Here is a 12686-nt window from a genome sequence, read left to right on the forward strand (position 1 = left end):
GGATGTGGGGCGTCCTCCAGTGGTTGGATATTTATAATGCATATCATCGGAGCGTACCATTGTGCTATGAAGGGGGGGCGGTCAATAAATATACTTAGGGTCTCTTTATAGATATATTTACCATACATATGGATATTAATTTTCTCCTTTCAAATAACATTTGCAAAAGACATTTACTACCTAACCTGTGGCGTTATTTCGTTTTTTTTCTGAAAACGAATTGTAGTCGGTCAACCCATGACGATATCTTGAATGGTTGGGACTGAATCGTCCTCGTTCCTTCGCTTCTACCAAGCTAGAAGCAGCCATGAGGTGAGCAGCGCATTCGGATTGTAAATCCGTGTATTTATTCTAAATAAACATTTAATATGGAAGTCGGCTTTGCTATTTAAATCAAGTGGTTTGCCTTGAATCCTGAAGACTAAATGTAAATTTGCCTTTTTCTACCAGAATACACGTAGTGTTAGCATTGGGCCTACATTGGGAGCTAAGTTAGCCAAATAACCAAGTTAACGTTATGTCGGAGCATCTTACTGAAACGCCGCGTACTCTTAGTCGTTAATCAGCTCTCTACAGTCACAGTATTTAGTGCCTGCAATTATTAGTCGAGCTAGCTGATAAATAATAATCGGTCAAATGTAATACATAACGTATTACAATACAAGACATCGCGGTGGCGTGGAAGTCACGCATTCGCTTTCCTGTCGGCTAAAGGGCTAACAGCTAACGCTCGTATTTGTTAACATCTGCGATGAGAATACATTTGCTTTTTGTGTGTATCTCCTTTTAATGTATTTTGTGTGGCGTATCTTTAGTCCACGTTTGGAAAAGTGCCACTTAAAGAGCCCACTCGCTAGCAGTGACGAGGTCAATGAAGCTATTGAACTAACTCCGTGTTTTCATGTAGAAACCCGTAAAACGCCAAAATGGCCAATTCCTTTAGTTTTGGAATAATTTTTTGAGTCACTATAAAAAAGATCTCAATGCTGAGTTAAATGCAATTTTAAAATGCCCAAACAAATTAAATGGAGCAGCCACTTGCTGTAATACACCCCCACCCCCCCCCCTTTTTTTTAAGAGTTTAAATTGATAGATGATGTTTAAGGTACCTGTATGTGACATTTCTGTAAAACGAACACATCCTCAGGCTCCAGAAGCGCTTGGCATCCAGCGTCTTGCGCTGTGGCAAGAAGAAGGTGTGGTTGGACCCAAATGAGACCAATGAGATTGCCAACGCAAATTCTCGTGAGTTGCTAACTTTGGAGAGCGCTCCGTACTCTATTTTTGCAATGTGAGCTTTAAAGGCCAACATCTTTATTGCATTGAACATCTGTACCACAGGCCAGCAGATCCGAAAACTGGTGAAGGATGGACTGATCATCAGAAAGCCTGTGACGGTTCATTCCCGTGCCCGCTGCCGCAAGAACACATTGGCACGCCGCAAGGGGCGTCACATGGGTTATGGTGTGTAATCTTCCTATTTTCCTTTGAAAATGTAAAGAGCAGTTGTTTGGATATGATGATGGTGTGTCCTGGTGTAATTTAATATTTGATAAATGTCATAACGTAATTAATATCCTCCTGCCCAGGTAAGAGAAAGGGTACCGCCAACGCTCGTATGCCAGAGAAGTTGACATGGATGCGTCGCATGAGAATCCTGCGTCGCCTTCTCCGTCGCTACAGGGAGTCCAAGAAAATTGACAGGCACATGTAAGTGTGAATCTCTGGTGACTACGCCAGTGTAGTGTTGAACTACTTCAAGCTGAGGAACTTGTCTTCTAGAAGCTGTGAGGTATTTCTTCGGTTTCCTCCAGGTACCACAGTCTCTATCTGAGGGCCAAGGGTAACGTCTTCAAAAACAAACGCATCCTGATGGAGCACATCCACAAGCTGAAGGCAGATAAGGCTCGCAGAAAGCTGTTATCGTAAGTTGTCGTTTTTGCTTGTTTTTTAGATTGTATTCATTTCTTCAACAGCAGATTTTACTGCTATGGTTCAACAACGCGTCTCCAGCCGCCATTTTGTAGAAGTGTCGCTTTTTTATCACGACACATCTCTAAATGTCTCCACCTTTTACCCAAACAGTGACCAGGCTGAGGCTCGTCGCTCAAAGACCAAGGAGGCCCGCAAACGCAGAGAAGAGCGTCTCCTGGCCAAGAAGGAAGAGATGATCAAGAGCTTTTCCAAGGAGGAGGAAACTGCAAAGAAGTGAATTTAGATTGAAAGTTTTTCATATCTGATTCCATTTTTCTTGCTAATAAATTTGGATAAAAGTAATTGTCAGTGTTGGTTATTGTCTACACTTTGGTGATAAACTTTGATTATTTAATGTTAGGAGCCATGAAGTAAAGAGTAAAAAAGCAAGAAGAGTGAGAGTTATTGTTGGAAATCTGTTTTCTTATTCAAATTTACAAGACTATCATTGTAAAATATCGGAAGGGAATTAGCTTTTATATGGAAATCTTTGGGATATTTCAGCACTTAGATTCATGTGGCTTTAAAAATTATTTCTTTGGAGTGTTCTCACTGGTCCAGCAAGTGGCAGCAGAGCACCAGTATCCCTGTTATTTAACATTTATTTTGGTCATCCAGATGTTTAAAACATAGATTGCTGCAGATTAAACAAGGCCTCAAACACTGTTATTCATCCCAGAGGCCGAATCGATTCATCACGTTAGCTCTATGGTAACAGCAGCACACTGATGTTGGCCTTGCACTTTGCTACCATCAATCACTATTTTAATCTTCAAATATGCGGCCAGGTTTGCACAACCTACCATAACTCGGTTATTCATTGAACTGAACAATGTGCTGCAGAATTGTTAAGAAATAGTCAAATTCCACTGAGAAATCATTTTCAATTGAGCTCTTGACATTGGGGCATTGGTTAAAGAAAACATCAAGCTACTAAAGTTATATAATGTCCCAAATAATTATTTCCTCTGCTTCCTCATTCCTGAAGGGTAGTCAAAAAGCCTCTAACAACTCACACCTTCATTCAAACATCGGCCGTGCTCCAACATTACAGACACATTAAACCTCAGCCGCTGACGTTCAAGTCATTTTCACTTCTCCGGCCTTGATGGATTCCGTCTCTCTCGCTCTCTTGAGAAGGTGTGACTGAAGCGTTTGCAGATGCGCCGGTCGGTAACCAGGCCGTCTGCCGTCAGCAAGAACTAAGGGATTCTCCTCCGGTGGATTCAAAGCAGATGTTATTCAGGAGGATCTTGAGTCTGTGGCACTGGAGTTTTAATGACATGGCATTACTCTTTTTCGATGAATGGCTGCGTACACTAATGACACACTGCAGTCAAGAATCTAGAAATGAATAATTCACAACTTTTAGGCTTTTGGACTTTACCGGGAGAGTTCACTTCCCGTTCACTGGCAGATGTTGAACTCGTTTTAAGTCTGGTTTATAGTAGTGTCTGTTCTTATCATGCACCATCATGTATAAACAATAAGACAACGGGGCTGCAGGGAAAAACCCTTTATGTTTAAAAGGCCTTGAGGAGCCGGCACGAAGCCTTGCACAGCATAATGCATCTGCTTACCTAATCGGATTTCATTTTAAAAATCCATACTTAAACTACACTTTTAACAAAAAAATGCAACCTTTACCAATATGTTTATTAAAAATCTTAGATAAACCTTAGTGTCACTAAAATGCTAAAATTTCCAAAAAATGTCTGTGGTGGCTGATTGAGAAAAAAAGGTCATTGTGCGTTGAGGCCATTTTGTAGCTCAGTTAATGTGTTTCTTCATTACCAAGAGGCACTCCTAATTCCTGAAGCGTGATCCTTAATGAGATTAGATAAGGAGAGGAGGAGAGATGAAATGAAGCAGCGCTCTTTATTACATTTGGCCTTCAACCAAAGCAAAACAAATGGAGAACACTTAAAAGTTCAGGAGATCTTCAAAAACAATTCAGATTAGAAGACTCAAGTAATTAAAGAGAAGGTTTTTCATACAAAAGCACTTCAAATATAAAACCTTGACATGGCATTTTGATGACCTCCTTTGCATTGCGTGTTGAGGCTTTATCTCCATGGTTGCATAATTAACTGTTGGCCATCATATGTCTCTGGAGACCTTTATGGCGCTTGAAGGGTCTTCGTGGATGGATTGATAAATGCCAAGTTTAATGTGCATGGGATCCAGCTGTTAGGCCTAACTCGACACATTCACCTGCTTATAAAACAACGTGCCCTCCTCCCAGTCTGAGGTTTCTTTCTACCGCACCGTTGCCTTTTTATGTTCTCTTCCTCCTCACCTCAACTACCTAATTGCCTGGCTTATATATAGAGAGGTATTCTTTAAAGCGTGGGAAGGATTCTCAATGTTCTCTCATGTTTCCTTTTCAAGGGATTAATAGAGGAAGACACAGCTCTCAGATCCACCAGACACTCGCCACACAGACAACTAAAAAGACCTCAGGTAACATCAAGGAAATGTTATCATAGCGTGAGTGTTACGTGTAGAGATGTGTGCCTCTCTTGCTTTCACCTTTTTTTTGTTTGTCCTGCAGGTGAGGGGCGGAGTATTGGCTGGCCCTGCCTCCAGAGCACCCCGGTATTGGCCCACACTCCGGCCAATCCGATATGGAGGGCAATTATAAAGCCTCTCTTTGCGCTCTCTCGGTCGCTTGCTTTTTGTCCCTTGAGGTTTGTGGTGGGGGAAGTGTGACTGAGGTAAGGCTGGGGTACCCCGTACATGCATACACACAGAGTTATTGTTTGTTATTCCACTAGGTTATGGGTTGTTGCCACTGATGTATTATTTTAATAATCGATTCATCTGTCGATTATTTGTTCGATTAATCGATGAATCGGATAAAAAAATAAAAAATGTAAAAACATTAATTTCCAACCCTTTATTGAAAAATAGAACTGACTGTGCACTTTCTATATATGTTTTGCACTAACAGATTGCTCCTTGAACATCCCTAAGTAAGCAAATAAAATGGACTAACACAAAAAACATACACACATCGCATAATGTATACTTTACAGCCGCCAAATTAAATATATTAGGCACAAAATCATGAATCATTGCCGTGGTGCTCCCGTGCCAGGCCATGTCGCTTTTGCATATCTTACAATCAGACATGTCAACCCTCCCGAATTTCAAAGCCCCTCCCGAAAATATCCCGGACCGACCTTTCTCCTGATTTCCACCCGGACATCAATATTGCTGCACCACCCGTCACTGGGCGCGCTGTTTCAGACCGAACAATAATAAAGGTTACACCTTGAAGTCGAGCGCGGCGATTAGAACGTAAAACTACTGGCGCTGCAAAGAAAACCGCAGCACCCCCCCCCCCCCGTTGCCCGCTAGGACCCGCACCCCCCATTTCAGTGTGAAATATTTAGGTCGCATTGGCTTCTCTTCCTCCGCATGTTTCAGAACAGTAGTACGGGTCTCTCCGATGTTCTGCTGCGCGAGCGCTCAACTTTTTTTTTCTCAGCTCTGCGCGGCGCGCGCAACTTTCTTTTAATACTCAAAGATAATAGTCGCGCGACACAACGAATCGATAATGAAATTCGTTGCCAACGCTTTTAATAATCGATTCTAATCGATTTCATCGATTCGTTGTTGCAGCCCTACTTTAAACCTTATCTGGGTTCAACCCTCAAGGGACATGGTGGCTCTTCCTAAATCCTTTTTTAGTTTTGGGTAACTGACATTAAAAAAAATCATAATGGGATATTGCCCCAGAGACGGATTGGTGCATCTTGGAGGATCAACCATGCTATTCATCCTTCCTGCATCAGGCGAGGCACAAGTGAGTTGAATTTGAATGTAACAAAGAATTGGAGGGTGGATGCACTAAAAAGGGTAAACAAATCTACACCCTGTGCCAGACTGTCAGTTTGTCCACAAGGTTGTCCACAGGATGCCCTGAAGTAGACAAACATGTGATTGTCTTGAAAAATGCCCTCAGAGGCTGTAATAAGTTTCATGTCAGTGTGACCACTGAATGAGACACATCTGCTCATCTTTACTGACTCATCCGGCCTTCTCTCCCGTCAAAAAGGTGGAACCCTATAGGCTACGTAGCATGGCTAATAAGTACTAAAAGCAAAGCAATTAACATCAAGTTTAGTCAATTCATCATCCAAAAGATTCTTCATCATTCTTGACAATGCCATCATAACCCAAGTGAACGCGCCTTGTGTTTTTGCATAACCCCCAGGGTACACTTCTCTGAAACAACCAGTGGGGACAATGCCCCCACAACTACCTCCGCGGCAGTGCGCTCAAGACTTGGCAGGAGCGGGATTTGAACCCACTGGCGGCCCTTACAGAGGCTTTCGGCTCCTTCTTGCACCCCTACACTACCAGTCCTGGTCACATTTTGGGAACTTTGATTCTCCTATTTAACTTTGAGCATGTGAGTTAAACCTCAAAACTATTTTCAAATGCTATTTCCACATCTGGGCTTGAACCCAGAACCTTCAAGTGCAGTGTAGTGCAGGGGCTTATGTCAGCAGCTCTTCCGCTGCGCTACTTCACCACACTCTAACCAACCCTGTGTTTGTTGTATTTAACCTTGAGATTGCTAATCAAACCTGAAGTAAAGCAAAAGGCTCAAACCCAAGACTGGGCTTGAACCCACAACCTTCAAATGCAGTGCAGGCTTGTGGCAGCAGCTCTTCCGCTGTGCTAATTCACCACACACTAACCAACCCTGTGTTTGTTGTATTTAACCTTGAGATTGCTAATCAAACCAAAGGCTCAAACCCAAGACTGGGCTTGAACCCACAACCTACAGGGTAAGGACAGTAGCTCCTCAGTTCTTGTGCTGCACTACCTCACCATGCACAAATTACATTTTGGTTTCTCATATTTAACCTTGAGACTGCTACTCAAACCTCAAAACTCTTTCAAAGCAGAAGTGATGTCTGCATGAAGGGGCATGAACCCACAACCTCAGACAGCAGGTTGGAGCCTGGAGCCCTTCAGTTGTTCCCTTGTGCTATTCAAGCACATGCCTCATTGTGTCCGTTTCTCATATTAGACCATGGGATTGTTTACAAAACCTCAAAACTGTTTCAAAGTTTACAGTTTGAAGCCCTGACTGCAACCAAACCCTCCTTCTGAGAGAGCAGGTTTGAACTGAGGATCCTCCACACTTCAGCCTTCCTGCTATCTCCCTGCACTGCTCCACCACACACCTGTTGATGCTTTTGAATCCAACCTCAATTCTCATAGATTCTTAGGCTGGAATCCACAACCGTTCCATACCTTTATAATAGAATTGCAGGTCAAGTAAAGTCATATAATGGCATTTCTAATAAAGCCCTAGTTGATTGCACTACTTTTATGCTGTGATCCTTATTTCACTTTTTTCGACATGTGTGCTGATGTCCGCGTGTGAATTGAGAGGATCCATACCGACTCCCCTATGGAGCTAAACCAGTCTGAGTGTCCTCCTCAGCTGAGTGGAGAATAAATCCTGGAAGAAATAAACACGTTTGACACACGGCACCTTGAGGAGAGAGAATCAAATCCCAAATGTGGATCAGGAAAGTACTATATTTCTAAATATGCTATTTCTACTAGTTATGTCGGGGCAGGGTAAGAGCTTAGACGGAGGCGCTGAAAAATGTACAGGTGTGTATATATATATATATATATATTTATATATACTAATATATTAGTTTCACCTTTTAAGTTGAATTACTGAAAGTAATGAGCTTTTTTTCCAAATCCCCAAAATGCACCGCTTGAGCAGTCGGGAGGCCGCAAAGAAAACGCCTTCAGTCCTTTTCCATTTCAGTCCATTTCACGTCCTTTTCATAGAGACTGAATGCATTTTGAAGTTTGCTTTTAAGATTTTCACAGGGTGTTGAAATCGGGAATCCATTTGAGGGGACAGAGGGCCCAAGGTTGTGGAGGTGGGGCGTTAAGAGGAGCCGTGGCAGCACACTCTTCGATCACATTCGCCTGGGGGGGAAAGGCCATGTGAAGGACGTGAGAGCATCCTTTACTGAGATCGGTTTACTGAGTAAAGTTAAAGCTTGCTCGGGAGATAAACACAGCTTTAGACACACTTGAGCAACATTTTCCCCCTTAATTCATCATCCATTGATCTAATCCAACAAGTTAGTACTTCAATGTGTAACATAGCTGTAAAAAAACAACAGAAAACCCAAAAGCTAGTGCTTTTAAAATAAACCCAACCAGGTTAGGACATTAATCAGCTTTCAACCCTAGCCATTAATTTGAGTGACATTAGTAACATTAAGGTCTCATGAAATTACTTTAACAGAATGTCCTAAAATTATAATTTTACCATTCAGCTAATTGGCCTGAAAACCTTTTCCTCAGTACTTAATTTTTCCTATGATAGGATTAAGCTCTGTGTTTGTACTCCAGCATTCAGATATCTTCACAATCATGATTACGTTGGCCTATTGCTATTATACATCATTCTCAGAGGGGGGGTTTAAAGCACAGTGCACCAGAAGGAGGCAATCTGTAACGACGGAGCAGTAAGTCACTAGGAAACTGTCAAGGGGGGACGCGGTCGGGGGCAAGGAGGGAGGACTCAAATGCGGAGTTGAAAAATAAAAGACTTTAATTGTCAAAACTCAAAATCAAAATCGCTCCAACCAAAAAAGCGAGGAAGGAGGAGAAAACAAAACAGACAAAAACAGGGACCTGGACTTGAAGACTTGAAAACACGAAACAGACTTGACTTGACTTGACTTGACTTGACTTGACTTGACTTGACTTGACTTGACTTGACTTGACTTGACACATGAACGCTGACATGTAATGACGCCACACCAGACAAGAGACTCACAGGGCTTAAATACACAAGGGAGGTGCAGGTGATTGAACACAGGTGGAAACGATCAAGCACGGCAGACAATCACAAGGGAAGACAGGACAAGGCAGGAAGTGAAGTTACCCAGGAACACCAGAGACATGAAAACTACAAAATAAGACAGAGCAGACCCAAACCGTGACAGAAACCAGGACACACAGTGACAAAACGAGTGTGTTTACCTAAAACTGTATTTAGAAAATGCTAATAATGCGAGGAAGCAGCTTAGTGTGGAAATAAATCATTGACAAACATTAACACCATGGCAAACCAACCTTTATTCCTTCTTGATCTGAATAAAAGGAGGCAGGGAAACACAACAAACTCCTCTTAAACCACAAGAGTCCTCGTGTCAATTAATCTCGACTGCCCTTGAGTTTGAGGCTAGCAACAACATCAGCAACATCAAACCTCATTCGTAATCATTGAGAAAGGTCAAGGACAATGACTGAAAACGCAAGTGGTCAGTACTGATGAAGGGGCGCGTTGAGCGAAAGCACTGAGAGCAGGTGGATCGGCCAGAGTGGAACTTAGTGTTTTTGTTTTCATTGGGTGTCGTGACAAGCCAGAGTGGGTCAATCGAGGTCGGAGGCTTCCATTTATGTGATGAATACTGATACTTATCTTTTTGTACTTATGTAGGTAAAAAAAAAATGTTTGCTCAGCAGCAATCAAACCAAAATAACATTAATCGGAGCCCTGGAGGAAAACCACTTCAACGGTGACCTTGCAGAGATGATAAAGCAGCAATTTCATCAATCAAAGGATTTGTAGGGTCATTTTTGAAGTTGGTGATATTTCTGGGACTGGATGCAGGTTGTAAAAAACTAGCTTCTGATTTCTCTAGTTGTTAGGTTGTTAGGTGCTGTGTATAGTGCAGAAGCTCTCACATTGTGTTGGCTAAAGAGTAAATTTAACACAAACTACAGTGTCATTCGATTCGACAATTACAATTCATGGATTATTTCATTTTTTTCTGATTTACTCATGAATAAACAAATACATAATTTCACCCAGTTATTACCTTTATTAGACCTGCACTTCTGACTAAAAAAAAGATGAATTCATAACTTACTTGAAGGTTGTCTCATCCTGCAGACTGCACCAGTATATTCTACAAAGGCACTCTTTTCATAAATGTTTTATCTGTAAGACAATGCTTTTAAGATGGAAAGATGATTTTGGAAACTGTTCAGGGTACCGTGGTATGAAGCATCTCCATGATTAAAACTCATTTCATCTATTTTTATTGTGTTGTAGAATGAACAGTAAATCGCCCTGGGCCTCCCCTAAAATACTCTATCCAAAGAAACAAAGGAACATCTTCAAATCAGAAATTCCCATGCAGCATGCTTGCAGCTTTCATGTTTCAACCCCCGCGGGCCTATTTCCTCCAGCCTCTGAGATCAATTCAGAGGATGCATGCACCGGCTTTTCATCATTCAGACTCAAAGCGCCGCGGCTAGTTGGATCCCTCTTTTACCCTGCGGACTCGGCCGGGTGGCCTTCATTCCTGTCACACCGCGTCGTGTTGTGCGAGCGGCATCCTGAGAAAGCGGAGGTATGCCCTCAAGAGGCAGGAGATGAGCGCATGCATTAAACATGCCATCCCCGTGTACCTTCTTCATTTTTAATAGTCCAGTTGGCTGGCAGAAAACACGACTGGAACCTGAGGATGGTGACAAGACAAGACCGGCAGGAGGAAAAATAACACCGGGATGCAGCTGGAGTGTTGATACTCACCCAATTAAATAAATTATACTATACCTTATTTAAAAAGTTAAAAAGAGTGGAACAAACCGGATTGTGATGAGAGAAATTGAAAGCTATAAAGCTTTTATTTGGGAAAGTGTCGACAGGTGTAGGTATAGGTTCAGGTAACAGAAGCTAAAAAGCAAGAAGAAAAAACACAAGACAACAAAGCAATAATGCAACTTTGATCTTCCAGCAAGAAACGGTGGGGAAATTGGCCAGAAATTGGCTGCAGGTCTGACGGGGGAAAGTGGAAACAGGCGAGCAGGTGTGCAGGGGAGGTCATGACTGAAGTGGAAAGTCTGAGGGCTACTGGTGGACAGGTAGATAATGGAAATGAATGGATGCAGGCGAGAGAAAGGCGAGCCGAATCTGACTCTGATTTGGATCAGTCTCACGACTCTGCTGTATTCTACGAAGCTCTAAAAAATCACAAAGAGCATTTGCTGCCCGCTAAGACTAAACAACAGAGGGATGAAGTTGGGGACTAGCTGCTGGAAAAAAAAGAAGGAAAAATTAAAGCATATGTTGGTCTTCTTCCCCGATGTAGATGTGTGTGTAATACCCTCTCATGCTGAATTAAACAGACAGTAAGAGGAAGTCAGGGATTATTTTTATTTGCGTGTGTTTGATGCCGGGGTCTGTTAAGGTGTGCCAAGCGGCAGCAGGCTTTATTTCCCTCTGACAGCGCTTTGCTGATCCTTCTGCCTGCCTATATAATCAAGTGCTATTTCGGGGCATGGATTTTGCATTTGAATTTGCATTGTTGTTATATTCGTGCTCCTTGTCAACGCCCTTGTGCTAGAATCATCACCCCCACGAAGCAGCCGAAGACCAGTCCCAAAAGTGCAAAGCACCGAGTGTGAAGAATATGAGCAGGAGGAGACCGCGTAACAACTCACACATCTAATGAGCCATTTTACTTCATTTTCCAGCCTCTTGGGATACTCTGTGTGGATTCATTGACTCAAGAAAACCTTCAATGTCTTGTTGTGATGTTGACCTATGTAGCGGGAAAGAGGATTGAAAATGATTTGGGAGACGGAGACACACTCACAGCCTTATGTTCTCTGCTTTTTTTCTGCCATTAGAGAAAGAGAAAATGATGTCAACCTCCTCTTCCCATTGTCATGGAGGAGAGAGAGAGAGCTCAGTGGTACAGTAAGTGCAAGGCACCGTGCCATTTTCAGCACCGAAGTCAGCAATTTTTAAAAATGTACGAGAAGCTAGATGTTCTGCCAGTTGCACACATATTTCTCCCCCCTCTCTCTCTCTCTCTCTCTCTCGTCCTCTCTCTATCTCTCAAAATCACATTTGATCCAATTTGATAACAGAACTGGGTCATGATTTGAGAAATGTTCCTCACACCACAGCAGGGACACACACACTCTTCCTCTCTCTTTGCCAGCGTAGTCTATGGCCTGCCAGCAGCTTATCTGTTGCCAATTAATTTTATTGGGAGTTAATCACATTATTCATGGTCATTAAGAACAAGTCCTCTAAGGCGCTGCGCTGTCGAGTCACATGAAAGATCGCGGTGTATTTCTGTGGCCGCGAAATGAGACATTTCCAGTTTTGGATTCTATCGAGGAATTTAGCTGTGAAGTTAGACATGAACATGGGGTGAAAGTGCAGACGTTTAGCTGTAATTTAGGAAAAAAAGAAAAAAAAGGACCATTTAATGTTTCTAGTTCATACTGTTTTAGTCATGCTAGCAGTTTTATGCCCAGCAATGTCAGTTCACCTTTTTGGATGGAAATATCAGCAAATCTATGAGCGTATAAAGTTAACTCTTCTTCAACCGACGGCAGGAAAATATTTTGGCCAATACTAATGACCAAATTCACACGTATGACACTCGGCTTCGTGTTTTGGGGTTCATGGGCTTATTAGCAAATATTAGCATGCTAGCATGCCGAACTAAGACGTCGAACACCGTAAACAATACCGGCTAAACGTTTAGATTTTCACTTTGCTTCACGTTTATTAGTATTATCGTTCAACATTTTTGTGTTGCAATATGTTTACAGTTTAGAGTTTGAAAAAAAGTTATTTTGAATATCTGAATTTGAATTTCTATCAGAAAATGCTGTCAGAC

The 12686-nt window shown here is 42.2% G+C and overlaps 1 protein-coding gene across 2 annotated transcripts; it reads left to right on the forward strand.

Moving 5' to 3' along the window:
- Positions 1–284: 284 nt before the first annotated feature.
- Positions 285–2277, forward strand: LOC119212890 (large ribosomal subunit protein eL19). 2 transcript variants are annotated; one of them, XM_037463744.2, is made up of 6 exons: positions 285–312; positions 1148–1245; positions 1342–1464; positions 1590–1710; positions 1815–1925; positions 2086–2277. In XM_037463744.2, the coding sequence occupies exons 1-6, from the start codon at positions 308–310 to the stop codon at positions 2210–2212; spliced, it is 585 nt and encodes a 194-aa protein (XP_037319641.1). In that variant the 5' UTR covers positions 285–307; the 3' UTR covers positions 2213–2277. The 2 variants fall into 2 exon arrangements, with proteins under 2 accessions (XP_037319641.1, XP_062416246.1); XM_062560262.1 differs by lacking the exon at positions 285–312 and adding an exon at positions 409–427.
- Positions 2278–12686: the final 10409 nt, after the last annotated feature.

This window comes from Pungitius pungitius, chromosome 21 (assembly GCF_949316345.1).
Source record: "Pungitius pungitius chromosome 21, fPunPun2.1, whole genome shotgun sequence".
In the NCBI taxonomy this organism is placed as follows: domain Eukaryota; kingdom Metazoa; phylum Chordata; class Actinopteri; order Perciformes; family Gasterosteidae; genus Pungitius; species Pungitius pungitius.